General features: G+C 39.7%; 1 protein-coding gene across 5 annotated transcripts in view; it reads right to left on the reverse strand.

The window, feature by feature from the left end:
• Window positions 1-18,005, reverse strand: part of shisal1b (shisa like 1b) — a 54,548-nt gene that overhangs the window by 17,564 nt on the left and 18,979 nt on the right. For all 5 annotated transcript variants that reach the window (XM_024282565.2, XM_024282563.2, XM_024282561.2 and 2 more), the window contains exons 2-3: window positions 7,398-7,598; window positions 2,609-2,822 (exon numbers count right to left, since the gene is read on the reverse strand). In XM_024282565.2, the coding sequence (XP_024138333.1) occupies window positions 2,609-2,822; window positions 7,398-7,464 (281 nt within the window). In that variant the 5' untranslated portion in view covers window positions 7,465-7,598. The remainder of the gene's footprint in view (window positions 1-2,608; window positions 2,823-7,397; window positions 7,599-18,005) is intronic.

Here is an 18,005-nt window from a genome sequence, read left to right on the forward strand (position 1 = left end):
CATAAGCTAGTAGCTCCTCCCACACGCAACCACGGCTTGAAGCTCCGGAACACATTTTCTGAGTGCAAATCGCTTTTGGGGTAAATATAACTAAAGCTAGGATGAGAAAAATAAAACAGATGGATGATGGGAAGTGGGGGCGGGATTACTCCATGACAGCAGTCCCAACCACAACCTACAGGTGACTTTCTAATGAACTCCCACTGTTCTGCACAAACTGTGTGAGTTTTAAGTTATTTTATTTAGCCTAAAAACGGCATAATTAAAATTAAAAGATCATTGGAAATGTTTTTGAAATAAATCGAAACAGAGCGAAACTTAGAAAAAAAATATTTCTAACCACATAATGATTACAGTGTGCCAAATGTCTCCAGTTTTAATAAATCAAGTGATTATGTTTAAAAATGATGGAATAGTTATCCTAATGAATTGCTTTAAAACAAACATGAGATTTGCTGAGATGATCTCCTCAAGCGCCACAGCTGCAGCTAAATGAATGAAGATCATATAATTATCTGCTTTAATATTTGCTCAACCTTTCAATTTGGCACGTCTCTCTTTTGGTTTGTAGGCTCATCTTGGAGGGACAGCTCGTTTTCTAAAACCGAAGCACATTTAAGTCATCTCGTGGGCGATGATTTGGGGATTCGGTTTAATCAAACAACTAAAACTGGTGTAGATGAAAATCAAACATGAATTAGTCAGGGATGCTGTTGATCATCTGTTAAAAGGTTTTCCCTCTTGGTTCCCTTTCCCTTTCAGTCACTTAATCTTCTCTCTAAAGCTGACCATGTGAAGCATTTTTATAAAACGTACTAAATTTTAACTCTAGCTGTAGTAAATATCAAATCTATAATTAAAGTTTGAGCGTGCGGAATGAAAGATAGCATAGGTGTGCGCCTGTTGTTGCTTGGCCAGTTGTAAATATCAAACCTGCAGCTCTGTCAGCCATGGAGGCGAGATGAAAGATAGGCCCAACAGGCTGTCTGACGCTCGAAATGAAATATCATGACCTGCGGCGGGCCAGCATGGACCGTCCAAGGCAGCAGCGTGCTGTGAGGGCATTAGTACAAAGAGCTGTGGTTTTTGTCTCTCAAACGTCCTGCTGAGAGCCCCCACAGACCAGGGCACACATTTTCCAGTGCCCTGAGATCAAATTATTCCACCCCACCCTTCATGCTCTGACGTTTGTAGTGCGTCTTACGATCCTCCAAAGTCACCTAACTTTTTGCATCGACGTTTGCCCTGCACTAAAGTGAAGAACTAATGCATATAAAAGCCATCACTTAACACCTGAGCCACAGTCTCATGTGTGGGCGTCCAACTTGCTACAAAGCTGCTTTTACTGTGGGCTCTCTGCGGTGGTTTTAATGCTTCTGTAAGTAGATCAATGATCTCTCTCGGCAACACGCACACTGTGTCAATAAAGGTACTACAGAGACAGTGAACTTTGTGTCTGCTCAGCGCTGATTTCCAATGAGCTGAGGAAATGTCTGCCCTGAAAGTGCTTGTTCCCATAGCCTCTGGCAAAGAGTGCCTGAAGGTTCAGCACAGCCCATTTTTACTCCGCATCTGCTGTGAAGGCAGGATTTTTGATCATCTATTAATCTTTGTAATCGTTCATGGTTAAATATTAGATTTAAACGTTACTGTGCAAACTTTAAAGAGCTAAAGCTCATCAAATAGGTATTTTGAAATGTACTTCAGGTATTTGTAGGAGCTTAACCTACAGAATTGTTGAAACTTCCCCAGTGTTCATTGGACCAAAGGGCTTTATGAAACAGGTACAAAGCTTCATCTGGAACTCTTAATTGAAATGTTCAGTGGTTCAGTCTGAGAAGTTTTTTTTTTTGTTGGTTCATACTTTCTAAAAAGTGACGCTCTTCCACCGAAGTACTTCAAATCAGGGCTTATTGTTAACCCTATATAATAATTGTTTTCATATTTGGTGACATTTCTGAGATCCTTTTCTCATTAGTATGGTCAGAACTAATCTTAAAAACCCCTTGTACATAACCTGGTCCATGTTTTCTCCCCTGTAGTTCATAATCATTCCACCAGGGGCAGTAGAACGAGAACGACTTTTCCTGGTCATTTCAAAATGGCTGCCTCCACGAACTCTCAAATACACTTTTGGCGGGAAAAAGTTTAGCTAATTTTCACAACTTTATAGTAACAATAAGTCATCTATTGTTATTAATTTCTTTACATGACTAAATTTTGTATCCATTATTGGGGCCAGAGGTAATTCAAAGGCTGTTTAAAGAAGTACAACAAAAAATAGCTGCTAAAGTACAAAGTCTGTAGCCTCACCTGCATCTCTACATTTTTAGTCTTTCTAGTCATTTATTTCAGGGATAAACAGAAGAAGTAATTAGTCGGGACCAATCCATGAATTTGAGATTCATCCTAGTTTAAGAAAATCATTTTACAAGGATCAGCAGAGCAAATGGTTCTTGACAAAGAATACAGAAAAGCTTTGAAAAAGTGGTAAAAGGTAGTTAAAACTTTTCTAAAACTTGCCTATTAGTTCCAAAATCTTCAAGAATATTTTAAGGAAGCGGTCATTTTTAAGAGTGAGCCAAACCAAGAGTCTTTTTGTACTCACTTGTGTCCGTAACCATCTGTTATGGTGGTGAGGTTGACCTGCATGACCATCTGGAACTCCGTGTCGTTGCAGCAGTACTTGAAGGCAGTCTTGTTATGGTGACAGCAGAACATGTAGGTCTTGTTGTCTGAGAGGCGAGGACAGTGAAAGCCGAAGTGGTAACGCTCTTTGTGGTCATAGTAGGGCTCGCACACTCGGTAATGAGCTGAGAGGGCTGCAGTGGGGGAAGATGAAAAATAGAAGTTGCTGATGTTGAATCCAACAAACACACACCTACACACTCCATACAAATGTTGCACATGACCTTTGAAACAGAAATTGTGTTTGTCTACCAGGTCTAAGCTTATCGATAGATGTTTGGATGAAAAACTACTTCTTAGGAAAAGTCTTTCAAGCATTCCTCCAAAACTAAACCATGAAATGTTTCTCTTTTCTTTGAAAGGAAAAAAATAGACATTGGAAGTCACTTGCACATGTTCTGGGATTGACCCGTTTGGGTGCTGCTGGTTTTTGGGTTGTCCGGTCCCGTGGAGGGTCGTAGACAGGAGCGGCCGCATCTTACAGGGAGCGCACGTGTGGCTTGCAGTTCCCTTGAGGCTTGTGTGGTCACCTTAAGGGACGTCATGAAAATGGTTGCCATGCCTGTGGTAAGTGTATTGTGAAGTATTCATAGGGATCATGTAAGTTGCAAGCACTTATGACAATTGGCCGACGTTTTACGGTTCCCTTACGCCAAACTATAGTCACTGGTACTGGCTCCTTACTGACTGAGCACAACTGCTGCATGAACGGGTGTACACTAGATATTTAAGTCCCAGTAAGATCTCCATAGGATGTCCACTCACAACACATTCTCCTCTCCAAGTCCTCACTTACTGACATTAGGTTAAGGACCCCTCCGGGTCACTTTTTGACGTTTTGGGTGTCCCTAACTCGCTGGCTATTTGTAAAATCAAGGGTCCACAACCCTCGGGACGCTGAACCAGATTCGGTATCAGATGCAGACTGGTTCTCGCTACACATCCAGTACCGGCACCCAAATTGACCGGAATTGAGTCGGTACCAGATGCAGTACTGGGCATGAAGCGGTACTGGGACAGGGTAGTTAATTGGCTAGGGTACCGGTGCATTCCGCGTCCCGGTACTGGACCAGTTCTGACTAGAGGTACGGGACCCTTGATATAACTGCCAGAACGAGCTGTGCACCCCCAAAATGAACATTTTTGACGGTGAGGGAGTCCTTAACCAAACGTCAATATGTGAGGAGTTGGGAGTGAGACTGTGTTGCCACAAAACTACTCTCTGATTTTTTAATTTCTTAATTTTTCACAGCCAGGCCACAAGAATTGTGCACATGGGACGCACAAGGAACGTGCACTTATCACTTGAACAACACGAACGTGCCCTTGCAGGATTTAGGGGGTTGAAAACATTTTAAATCTGTACGAAGTGTTGTTTAGGTGTCCGCTATACCTGTCGTCCATAGATGTGAGCACGACTAACTGGAAGAGACGTCTTATTATGCTTGGTTGGAAGCCACTCATCTCTATACTCTGCAAGCATACCTTATTTCTTTTAAAAAATGTCCCCCAGATGATTCTTCCTGGGCAACTATTTACAAATCCACAAATGATTTTTGGATAGAAAAAAGGGAATTAAAAACCACACGTCTTAAAAAGCTAAACGGCCTCATTTTTTTCTGGCTGCTGGAGTCATAAATGCTGGAACAGTGAGTTCATTAGAGAGTAATGGAAAGATGCGAGGAGCAAATTGTGCTTTGGCATTTTTGCATTCATATGTAACTGCGCAGTCGAGTCCCTGTAGCTTTCAATGAAAAAGAAATAAATGTTTCCTTCAGTTCTTGCAGGGAAAAAAAATGAAAGCAATATTGCTTTTGTTATGGACTTGGGCTTTAAGCAGATTTTTCTTGACAATGAAATCCCAAGAATCTTATTTAAAAGGCGAGGAGGAAACCAGTTGTAATCTGTGTCCATTTGCTGCTCCTGCCAGGCTTTGCAGGGATGTGCTTGCTTTTGTTGCATCATATTTGCTAAACAGTTTCTTAAAAACAATCCACATTGTAGCGTTTTACAGTAAAGCAGCTTTGATGGGAAAAAAAACTGTAAAGTGAACATTTGTTTTCATGTCTTTAATGTTCTTCTGTTAGTCATAACTGAGAGCAGACTGTTAAAACCATCAGGGGGTATTTGTATGTCTGTGCATTATAAAGTCTGCCTCTGTTGTAAATATTGAGCAAAATCTGCCCAAACGTAATGCATGATAAAGTCTTCAAATTCAGTATTTTTAAGTAGATAAGCAACGAGCTTTTAAATATATTCATGGGCTATGTTTTCATCTTTTATAGTAATTTGGCATCTACTGAGGTTTTTTTGGGGTAATTTGGGTAATAGCTAAAATTTTAGCAACATGCTAACGTTTTTGGCTAATTTGTTATCTTCTGGGTTTTTTGCCTAATTTAAAGATAGCTTCTATTTTAGTCAAATTTTTTAATAATTTGGTTTACTGAGAAATTCTAGGCTATTTTAGAGTTTAGCTAGTAGCCTATTTAAGCAACATGCTAGCTTTTTTTGGCTAATTTAGCCTAAGTTTTTTGGGGCTAATTTGGAGTTTTGGTCATATTTAAGCGACACTAAATATTTTTTGCAACATTGGCATGAAGTGGGGATTTTTAAGCACTACAAATTTACTACATATTTTTTGTCTTTTATAGTTCTTTAACAGACTGTAAGTCTTTCGCATGTATAACATTTTGCAAATTGCCTTTGCATTTTCAGCAAATCTTTTTAGTAATTAAAGTACACCGTGTCACCATTTTCAGCAAAAAGCTTCAACAGCTTCAGCGACTACTTTCAGCAAAAAACCTTCACACTAGCATTATCGCCAAGTAATGCAAATTTTCTAGTTTTTATTCCTATGTCTTGTGTTTTTAATGAACAGGATAGAAAAATAAGAACAAAAACACAAGATCCCAATGCAAACGTTAACTCTGTGACAATGCTCAGATGAAAGAAAACATGATAGAGCTTTGACAGATGAACTGTTAGGCTGAATTTTAAAGACATTTATTAGCAGACATTCAGAAATGTGTGTTCCTTTGACTCCATGTTGATCACTTGCAAATCCCTTGATTTAGCCCCTTTTGTGTCTTTGATATGACTCTTGGTTTAAGCTGAATTCAATTATGCTTGCGCATTCATGTCAGGTTCGCCGCAAGGAATTTGTCTTTGTTTAGCCAAATTCCTTTCATCAGATGAGCCAACAAATCCAGCAGCATTTGTTAGTGAAACTGTCAACTTGATCAAATTTAAAGTCGGCTTACATAAACGTCTATCAGTAATCACAGGCAGGGGCGGAAAGACGCTCTTGTGGGGTATAATGAGGTCGGCGTGGCCGCCTATCTTTGTTTCAGCAAACTCAATTTCAGCAGCAGAGTGGGTGAAATGGAGCGGTACTGAAGAACACAGCTGAACATGAAGGCTCGAACAGCTGTAGACGGCAATTACTGATCTGTGCGCTGACTGTATGAGCTGGAAGTCAGAAACAAAAAGAAAAAGAATCCACCGACTAGAAAATGATGGATTCACGAGAAGTCTGTGGCTTCTCTGAGAAACAACAGCTGCTCTTGAGGCCATACAGTCGAAAACCACCTGCTCTATTTCACAAAAATCTCTTAAAGTTTAGAATACAATCAACAGCTTGGCACCTGCGTTACGCTTAGTTTAAACCCTTGAGTCCAAATCCACAATGTCACATCCGAGCAGAGCAAACACCAACATTTAGGATCAGTGAGTCTATAGACTAACAGTTTATCTTTGGCTCCAGGCACATGTGCAGACATGACAGTGATGTATTTCATTCTATACATCCTCCTAAGGATCGCATCTATCAGACCACCAAAGGCTGACTCCATCCTCAGGCTAGGGTCTCAAAACTCACTGTGGTTCTTTTTTTTTTTTTTTAATATTGCTACAAATTTATATTTTTGGACAGTTTTAACATTTCTTAAATTAACATTTCAGTTCTGGGTCATTTTTCTTTTTTACTTTTACTGGTTCTAAAATTACTTTTATTTTTGGAAAAAGTTCTGTGTTCTATGAGGCTACTATCTGACAAACAATTGTGCTCTGATCCATCTTTCTATAAATCTAGAGATTGTTGTTTTAAAGCTAAAGTTGGAGTGTCAAAGGCAGTTATTAGCACCACTTGTGATTATCATTGCTGCTGAGCTGTTATGCTGATTTCTGCCTGCAGCGCTCTCTCTTTTGCCTTATTTTGTCATTCCAGGATTGAGTCGCTGTCGGTCCCTTGTGGATTCCTTCCCCCTGAATTGTTATGTGTTGGATGGTGTTGGCTGCCATTCTCTTTGTTCCTTCCCGGCTCATGTTGTGCTCTTTTCACCCTTTGCGCCGCGTGGCCTCATTTGTAGAGCACCCTACAGTTCAGAGGACTCCCTGCCAAGGAGAAGTAATTTTTTATTTTTCCTGTAAATGTTTGAACCTTGATGTGGTGTGTCTCTGACTCAACTTCTGGCCATCAGATGTCAATATCTCTCCCCTGCTAAACACAAAAAGTGTGTGCCGTTTGCTGGCTGTGTTTAGTTACTGGCAGTAATGGCTCACTCCGGGAAAAAACTGAGATGCATATTTTGGGTTATACTCATGAAGAAGTCCAGATATTCTCAGGTAAAAGGCGTGAAGGCTCTTCTAATGAGGCAGGTATGAACTTCAGAGAGAGACGGGTGGGCGAGTAGACATTAAACTTTACAGACCTGCAGTGGACAGCAGGAGGAAGATGACCGTCAGGACATTGAAGGACTGCCGGTTGGTGATAGTCATCTTCTTGTCCTCATGTGGGAGGAAGGGAGGGAGCAGGAGGGGGAGGGGGAAGGCAGCGCTGCTTTAGTAGGATGTGGGCATCCTCTGCTTGCTGACAGCTCCTGTCACATGGCTGCTGCTGGGAGACTGGACTCCTGATGGGAACAAGATAGGCAGGAGAAAAAGACATTAAGATATTTGATTTGGTTTTTCTGAAAGTTTCGCCCAACTGTGTGGACAGCTTGTCTGGCTGTGAGCACCCGAAATGTGTCCTAAGGCTTACATAAGAGGATCATGGGAGATTCGTTTTAATTCAAACAGACACTCTGACAACAGCTATGAGTTTGAGGATGCACAATCTTAGCTACGATTTTTTGGGGAACTTCCAATCAACTTCTAAGCGAAACCTGGTCTACTTTTTTAAGATTGTTCTTAGGAATTCTTCCTAATGATATCTGTCTCCTCAGTTGGGCAACGGATCAACCCCACAACCACCACGACCGCAGGACATGCTGCCAAAGTCACTCTGCAAGACAGCATGGACATTCGTGGGTGTCCTTGGAATTCCAGGAAGTTTCCAGGACGAAAAAACTTGATTTGGCATGGATGGCAGAAATCCCTCTGCAGGCTGGTACACAAATCAGTGTGTGGCAAATTAAGTTTCCAATAATAAATCAGTGCTGAAGCGAAAAAGGTCAAATAATGTATGTTCATCTTAGCGCAGTTTTTTTTTTTTTACAATATAGAGTAATTACATAATAAAATTGAATGGAAACAAAAGTGGTCGAAATAAGAATTTGATCCCTTGTTGATTTTATATGTTTCTTCACTTAGAACGAAATTGACAGTCTGTCATTTTTATTGTAGTTTCATCTGAACAGTGAGAGATAGAAAATCAAATAATATAATTTAAAGATTAAATCTATTTGCATTCCATTGAGGGAAATAAGTATTTGAACCTTTTGTGGCAAATCAATTATTAGCTTCACGGAGATCAGATGTTTCTTGTAGTTGATGATCAGGTTTCTTCACATATCAGGAGGAATTCTGGTCCACTCTCCTTTAGTAATGACTTCTAAATCATGGAGATTTTGTAACTGCTGCATTATCCTGTTGGAAGACCCATCCACGATCCATGTTAGACCTCCTAGTGGAGGGAACGAGGTTCTCACTCAGGATTTGACGGTACATTCTCCCATCAACACGGTGAAATAGCCACGTGCAGAAAACCACCCCAAACCATAATGATTCCACCTCCATGCTTGACAGTGTGGATGGTGTTCTTAAGGTCATAGACAGCATTTCTCTTTCTCTAAACACGACGAGTTGATGCCAAAGAGCTCAATCTTGGTCTGATCTGACCACACCACCTTCACCCAATCACTCTCTAAATCATGAAGGTGTTAATAGGTAAATGTCTTCTACTCCTAGAATTTTGCTGATTGTTTTGTAGTCCATTCCAGTCTTATGCAGGTCTACAATCTTTCTCCTTAAATCCACTGAAAGCTCTTTAGTCTTTCCCACATTGGAGAGTTTGGAGTCTGACTGATAGAGTGATTCTGTTTTCAGGTGTCTTTTCAAAGGGTGTTTGGTTCCAACAGATGTCTTAAATTCATTCAGGTGACAGGTTGATTAGTTTAACTGGGCTGTCTGAACCAGAACTCTTAATATATACTAGTAGTGCATTCACAGCGGACACGGTAGGCGCTGCGAAAGTGTCAAGTTTCATGAAGTCAATCTAAAGATGTGATCTGACAAGGTGTGTTGCAATTTAGGCGTTGGCCGTGCCGCGGCGAGGTTGATGCATCAACCAATTGGGGACTCAGCTTTGGGCATGTGACGTTTTCAGTGACTAGATCGAAAGGGTAAAAGCGAGATTCAAAACGGCGGCTTGATGCAGGGATTTTTGTCCTAAACTTCCATCCATATTCTTAACCGGCTGGTACCATGGGTTGCCTGAGACTGTCCCAGTCACTGTTGGGCAAAGGCGGGATACACCCTGGGCAGGTCGCCAGCCTGTCACAGAACCTATGGAGCTGGATCGACAACTATGCTAGCCAGCCGCCTGGCGGACAGCTTAGCTACTGGACCAGCTCCGCTCCTAAGGATCCGGCAGCGCTAATAGCGATCACCGTTGCCCATGCGCAGAACTAGCGAGGTCTACTGCCCAGACTGCCGGTCCTGGGGCAGCGAGGCTTGCTATGCTTGCCTGCTGGTGGTCGCCTGGAGAGCCACCCAGGGTGCCATTGTAGCTTCATCAAGAAGTTAATTAAAAAGGTCCCCCAGTTTTATTTTTATTACCCCCTCTTGGGTCAATGCTCAACCTGGGCCACAGACAGATGGAAGTAACGTTTAAAACGACCCTCAGGTGCAGATCTCTGAGCGAGTGAAGTACATAGCAGCGAGGGAGACTCCGAAAGAGCTGGTGAACCCAGGCACAGCGATGTGCTTGCCGGCGTCTCTGTAAAGCTTTCCAAAACATATAAACCCAAGCAACTCGCTCAACATCACCTATCCATGATGTGGCAAAGAATGAATTCCAGAACAACTTTGGCGGTCGCGGCAGGGGCGTCATGGCGTTAAGCAACAAATTTCATGAGCGTCAAAAAAGAGGTGGCAGACGAGAATTTGACGCGCCTGCCGTGTCCGGTGTGAACGCACCCTACGGAATTCAATACTTATTTCCCTCAATGAAATTTATATTGAATTTCTTGGTTGTCTTATGGTTTTCTATCTTTCATTCGGATGACAGTTAATTTCTTTCTAAGTGGACAAATCTAAATAATCTGAAACATATCTAATACTTACGTCTTCCACTATGCAAATATCATTTATCAGGAAAAACACAAATATGTAAGTCTTTTCTCATAAAATACTGTTAAATTTAACCATTTTGATCATTTAAGATACAAGTAAAGTAAAAGTAGAACTAAACTGCTTACAGGACTAAAGTTGTGCAATTGAGCTCGAACATGTAGAAAATGCTCCTTGTGCACTTACTGTATATTCTTTTAAGCAAAAGTTGTGTTTTATTTCAAACATTTAATGATTAGTTGAGAATTTGTTTCCTCAGCAGAGCCTGGAGTTTTGATTGCAAAGCTGCAGAAGAGGGCTTTGCTCATAAATGATGCGCTGTGGGATTTCATGAATAATTCCCCCACAGTATCGCTGCACCGCTACCATTCAGTCATTGTCATCCTTCCACTGATGATAAGTGAGATTAATGAGGTGAGGAGGACACAATTTGCTTAGACACGCTTGTTTCTGTTTTAGGGGGCAAATTTAATCCTTAATAACACCAGAATTAACTCACCTAAACAGTTTCACTCTCTGCATTTGCTGAGGCGGAAATCTACTGTAATTTATTGCAAACTATGTCAACAAAGCATTTGCATGTAGCTACAGTCTCACTAATGTAAGAGCACCTCATGATTGCATGGAAGGGTCCTTTTTTGTAGCTATATAACTGTGTTTTACCTTTGGGTAATGTGCCTGAACGGTAAAATTAGCGAGCACTTAATTTGTGTTTGTTTAACTGTACATTTATTGTGAAATGTATTTACATTTAGATCAGACTTTGACATCTCCTCAGCACGAGCTGCCTGCAGACTGATGCAAAACTTGGCTTCTGAATTATTGAGAAGCCACTGGCAGCTGACAGATAAGAAACCACTTAAGAAAGGCATCAACAAGAGTGCAGAGGGCCGGCTGCAATGCTTTCCTTGTGATGAAAAACAACGTAATAGAGGATTATCTGCAGTTTAACATTGCATCACCACCTCTGTTTTTTTTTTTTTTTTTCATGAACGATTTGCAGCTTTGTTTGCCAAATCTTCAGTGCCAATTGTGATGCAGGAGGAAATCCATTGGGAGGAGAATTTTTAAGAGCTCTTCCTTTCATGTAAATTTATGGTTACAGTGTAACTCTGAGTGCTAAGACTACTCCTCTGGTTTGTTCAATATTTAATTTGTTCAGGAATTTGTTCCCATAATGTACAAAACAGAGGAAGAAACACAAAATTATAGGCTTAGATTGTCTTTGAGTGAAAATGAAGACTCAGCTGCACTTCTTTTGGCCTAAACATTGAAAATACTGTGTTTTACCATAAGAGGGATTTTGTTTCTCAGTTTTTTCAAGAAATATATGGAAACAAAATTTTAGTTATAGAATCGATCTAAGCTTAATAAACTTATTATAGATCCATTAAAACAGAAATCAATTTAGCACATAAAAGCTAAAATCCGCTAGCTTGATGCTAACATTTAATGGAATTCCCCATAGGACAGCTAATGCTAATACTCGGTTGACCTAAACATACATTGCTGACTAAATGTACAACTTTATAAACTCACAGGCAGGAAAATAAACATTTGTTTAAAAGTAGCCATTTGTGGTCTAAAACACCGTTTTTGGTCATTGTTTTTTCTTCTTCTTTTGGAATAAGGTGTAATGGCATAGCGCGATCGCCACCTAGTGGCCAAACTGAAAAGCAATCCAGGAGAAGCAGAACAATGTTAAAAAGGTTAATGATCTGAACAATTTTGTTGGAGTTTCTCCTTTTAACAAACCTTGTAACACTCTATGCTATTAAAAATCTCATTATTATTTCACTAATAAATTTTACGGTATGTGAATGGTATCAGATTAATATGAATATCTTAAAAACATATATACATCATTATAATATTTCTAAACAAATGTATATAAATGTGTAAACAGTGTTGAAATGAATTGAATTGTATTGAGTGGATCAAAACAATACAAAAAAAATCCTGAATCAAATTGATCCAGGCTCTGGTGAATCGAATCCAATCTATTTAGGAAATTATTTTCAATACCGAGCCCTACTAGTGGGAGGAAACAGATGGGTGATGGAAAGTGGGGGTGGAGATGCTCCGTGCCAACAGTCCCTCTCACAACTTAAATGTGGATTGCTAATGAACTGCTGTCGTAGAAAACGACAAGTTTATTAATTTTGTTATAAAATGGTATAACCAGCATAATCTTAATTAAAATAGATAAAAATATGATCCGAGTGGGACTTAAAAATGGCAAGCTGTGCATTTTTATTTTTTTTTTACAAAAGAGGATTTTTTTTTTCATCCAATGACAAAATCCTTGTTTCACAGGAGCCTAAAATGAGTATGAACTTCCTTCAACAGAAACTAAATGTATTTTTTAATAGATTTCACCAGCTGAGTATCTTTTAGGAGATGTCCCTTAGCGTTTGGTAAACATTGAATAATGAGTCCAGACAGAGATTACTTCATCAATAATTAGTCAGTAAACAGCAACATAGATCGGGGTTAAGACTTCAATACATTAAAGGTGCTCAGAGGTGTTAAGTGTCCTAAAAACGTTAAGAAAACAGCTAATGAGACACTGGTTCTGTCTGTGTGCTCTGCAGAGTGGGTCAAAATGTACTTCCACTATTCAGACCAGTCTAAACATTACAGTGAGGCGTTGCCTTTTCTGAAAAGAACAATTGGGCAGGCTGGCTGGAACCCATTTGTTTTGCAAATATAATTATTTATTCACATATTTAAGAGATTGATCACAGCTACAGGCTGCAATTTCACATTAGGATTTATTATTAGTGTTGTGTCTGGAAGTTACGATGGTGTATTTTCAGCTCCGACTAAAATAAAAGCTGTGAATCTGAATTAGTGGCATACCTACAGTTCATCATTGTCGTCACTGGTGGTCATATTTTTAAAGGTGAGATTCTGTTAGCAGATTAATACTGAGTAGAGTTTGGCAGACAAGGAGACTTGTTTTAATCCAATCCCCACACATTATATTACAATAAATATAAGCGTAAACCAGTGCTGGCTGATCCATTAGGCAATATATGCAAATGTTGAGGGTACCGTGGCCTACAGGGGGTGCCACAAATGGAGGAAAAAAATGACCTTTAACGTAATTATGTTGCTGCTGGCTCTGTGAGGGGGGAGGGGCCGATTATAGGACCAGATAACCTTATAAACATGTCTGAATGACTTGTGGCAGAGGGTCAAAGAAAGAGGAGAAAAGAAAAAGTGGGAAAGAAAGTGACTTAATAACTTGCTTCTGAGCAATTAGCCTCCATGTGTTAAGCTAATTGGGAAACAACCAGCTTTACATGTAGCCAGGTAGGGGAGGTTTGATGAAACCTGGTCTATATTGGCCTAACTTACATTATTATAATTATCTTTATTTACATATCAAAAATGCCATTCAGTAGCGGTTGATAGTAGTTTGCACTTTCACGTAAAAGCGGGAATAACCTGGTTTGACACCTAGCTAGGACCATCTTTTGTGCTTTTTTTGGTTTTTCGGTTCCTCCCACAATAAAAAAAAAAACATCTCCGAAGAGTTCCTTAGATTTGAATATAAAGCTACACTATGTTCAAACCTCCCTCGGCAACATGCGTTCAAGCAACCACATTCAAGGAAATCTAAGTAAACGTGTGAAATACGCGTTTCAGGCTTTCACGTTCAAAATTCTTGCATTCATACGTTGCTAAGCACATTTTTGAGACTGTTTTCAGGCTCTGCATGTAAAATGAGCAGCCATTAAGCACGTGCTGAAAAATAAACCAGATTAAACTTTAACCAATCAGGAACTTAGATTTGGTAGTGACTAATGGATGTCGTCCCTTTTTAACTCACGGAAGTGCCAACTGTATGAAAATTGATCATGGAGGAGACATTGATCATTTCAGACAAATTTCTATGACACCAAGTCTTTTCTATATCGGAATAGAGCTGTAAAAGAAAAAGCTTGGAGTAAGATCGACACTGTGCGCCAATTTTCTTCCAACTTTTAACATTAGAGTGTATGCTTGTTTGTCTCTGTGTTGCCCTGCATGGTCTGGCGACCCATCATTGGCAAACCCTGTCTTCACCCAACAGTGGCTGGGATAGGCTCCAGCAACCATGTGACTCCAAGACGTATTAGACGGGTTTAAAGTCCCACTCCAATTACATATATATATTTTTATTACAAAGTAATTCCTAGTGATCTTTTAATTATGATTATGCTTTTAATTTGCCACAACTAAAAAAAACCTTTGTCATTTTTAGGACATATTTTATGCACAGTGGCAACAGCTCACTATACAATTCTGGGTTGTGGGCGTGGCTGTTGGCACAGAATAACCTGCCCCTCCCCATCACTGAGAGCTCTGCTTTTTAGGCTCACAGATGAGTTTATAGCCTCAAGCTAACATTAGCGGTACAAAAATAACAACAACCAATATTGGATCAATCCAGTCGAACAGTTTTTGAGCCAGGGTGCGCACAGGGGGGAGGAGACTTTGACACACCCATTTCAGTAACTGGGTCAATAGTCTGAGCATTTTCAAGAATCAGATTTTCATCTGTTCTTTATTTAAATTGGGAAATATTCAGAAATGCTGTTTTAATCATAAATACTTTTATCTACGTCCTCTACTATGAGAAAAATGCTATATGAGCATGTTAAAACCATAAAAAGGACCATTTTCATAGTAGTGGCTCCTTAAAAAATTGATGAATGAATATTATACTTTTTATATCCTTTTAGAATTTGTTAGGCACGTTGGGCTTCTTTACGATAATGGTTAGACAATTGGCAAGGGGAGGGCACCATAAATCTTGCAAATAGAGACAAACTCATTACCGTTGGTTCGTTTAAAACAAACAATTTCAGTTAACAAACAGGTACTTTGCTTCTTCTCCTCATGCCAAGCCCATGTGTCAGAAGAAAGATTTGAACTATCTTTAAAAATTCACAGTACCAGAATATATTCTTTTTATTAGGTAGTATTTAGTGATTTTGAAGAATTTATATTCTAATAAAGGAGTTGCTTTAAACAGAAAACTCAAAAATCCCTGTGTTTTTGAATTACAAGACAGATCCATGAGGAGAGGCAATGCACTGAAATTTAATTTCAGAGGATTCATGAAAACACAATCCCCAAGTTTAAATGCAGGTTTTATGCAAACAAAGGCAGCTGCAGATTGGGAAGTGGGAATACAATATGGTATCTAAACAAACCCAGATGTGACATCAACTGCACATTCTCCATTGAGCCTTAGTGGATTATTAAAATGGGTTGGAGGAAACCGAAGCTGTGAAAACATCAGGGAGAATCCCACAGCCTGTCAACATTCTTCTTCCTTTTGGGTGGTGTTTTTCCTCTGCGAAAAGCAGACACTTGTATGATCGTTGCATGTGACCAAATTAACGCACTGGCACGGATTGTATAGGGTGAATAGGTTTATGTAGCTCAGTAGGCTGTGTCTGCTGTAGTCTTTTAACACATCTTTGATCAAAAAAGCTGTTCCCTCTTCAAAGAGCCAAGCAGCCAGGCTCCCGGTAGGCTTATTAGAGTGGAATTTTATATATTTTCGACTTTTTTACAGCCTTACTGTGGTACCAGATGACAATACGTGAAGTGCAGCACACTTTTAAAGTCTCCACACACCGTAATCTCCTATTGTGCACATTATTGCTCTGTTTGCACATGAAGTTGCATTAGTGCTGCAAAGCCTATAAAAGGGCAAGGTTTGCAGCACCGTGCTTGTTTGCATAAAAGAGGTGAGTGTTTGCAGGGTTTGTGAAATGAGACGGATGTTGGTGAAGCAGAGCATGATGTACTGTAAATACACAGCAGAGGGTGCACACAGGCAAACAGCATAGTACACATCCTGGGATTGAAAATAGAACACACAAACAGGCGTGCACAGATGGAGGGGTCCTGCCACTTGATCTTTAAGTCTCAGATCAAACTAGTATATACATAAAACCATGTTGTGTCTCTCTGAGGAGAATGTAAGGAATGTTGTATTTGTGTCCACGTTTACAAGTGACCATTACACCAGCCACTGTGGAACCAGCGCCACACTTTTTAATGCCACAGGAGACCTAAATCTGTCTGGGATTTGATGAGGGAGAGTGCCATGGAATATTTCGGTCTATTTGCGGATCAGACAGGGAAATAAACGGAGAGTGTGTCAGGAACATCCTTGTTTTATTTTGGTAAAGCATTTACAGAGGAGTAGGCGACGTCTTAATAACCCTCTCTAAATACATTTTTTAATTCATTCTGGCCTGATGTCATAAATCCCGCTCTTTTTAAGTCGGTAAAGGCACCAACCCAACATTGCATATTTGTCTTTTAGCCGCTATTTTTAGGAAGGAATGCTCAGGACGTCCATTTTTTAATATCTGAGAATTCCTTTTTACAGCTGAAGATATTAGTCTTGTATTTATGCACCCCCAGTGTTAATACGTTCTTCAGAGAGCACACAAATACACTCCCCAGTGCTGCCCTTAATCCATGTTAATGTGCATTATCAATCACCTAAAAACCCACAAGCTCCTAAGTAGTCGGAGAAGCAGTTTGTAGCTGAGACTCACTCCTCATGAGATGAGTGAGAATTACCTAACCTAGATTAGGTTTACTGATGGGCCTGCTTTCAAACGCTGATCTACACCAATGAGGGCTGTGGTTAATTAATAGCCCCTTTGACTGCCATCATAATAAAATGGGTTTCATTCACTCTTGACTACATTAGGGCTTCACTCAAAGGCTCTTTAGTGATGTATTAAAACACGTCAGGAGCTTTGGTGTGAAAGCCTTTATTGGCAAAGAAGAGGAATTGCTCAACTCGGGCTTATTCTAATACTTGCTAAAAATCAGACGATAAATGAGGTATCATCAAAGCTCATTGAACATACAAACTCATGATTTCCTAAAGGGTTGTTTGAGATAAATCTTCAAATACAAAAATTATGGTAAAATTGTCAAATAAATGTTTTAATGAACAGAAAAATAAATGAAAGACATAATAGTTTTGGGATGCACGGTGATGGTACTGTCGCCTCTTTGCTAGAAGACTTTACAGCTGGATCCATACTATGGGGTTCTTTTCCATTCATGTGTGATTATTCTCCGCTTTCCTCCCAAAGTCTAAAGACCTATTTCGCAAATTTAATGGGGACTCTAAATTGTGTTTCAGGACAGAGTGTGTCTGTAAGATAGACCACAGTGTACCCCGCTTCACCCTACAATAGATGGGACTCAGACAAGCCAATCTGTCTTTAATAATTAAAGGAAAACAAAATAACACATATTCAATTAAATTTAAAGATTTTTTTTTCTTTTACAGGTTTTAAATAGATTTTAAGTGTTAAATATTTCAATCCATCCATCTGTCAATTAGTGAGACTGGCTATGAATCATTCTAACCCAGTTTTCTTTGAGTGAGTATAAAGGACAGTCTGGACAGAATGCTCCATTCAATAATTGAAGGTTTTTCTTGACTAATGTTTACTTCACATTGATTTATTTATGGTATGGTATGGTATGGTATGGTATGGTATGGTCAGGTGTGATACAATATGATGTGGTATGGTCAGGTGAGGTATGGTATGGATGGGTATTGTTTAGGTATATTGTGGCATGGTATTTTATTGTATGGTATATTGTGGTATGGTATATTATTGTATGGTATATTGTGGTGTGGTATGATGTGGTATGGTATGGATGGGTATTGTTTAGGTATTTTGTTGCATGGTATATTGTGGTATGGT

This window comes from Oryzias melastigma, linkage group LG6 (assembly GCF_002922805.2).
Source record: "Oryzias melastigma strain HK-1 linkage group LG6, ASM292280v2, whole genome shotgun sequence".
Lineage (NCBI taxonomy): Eukaryota > Metazoa > Chordata > Actinopteri > Beloniformes > Adrianichthyidae > Oryzias > Oryzias melastigma.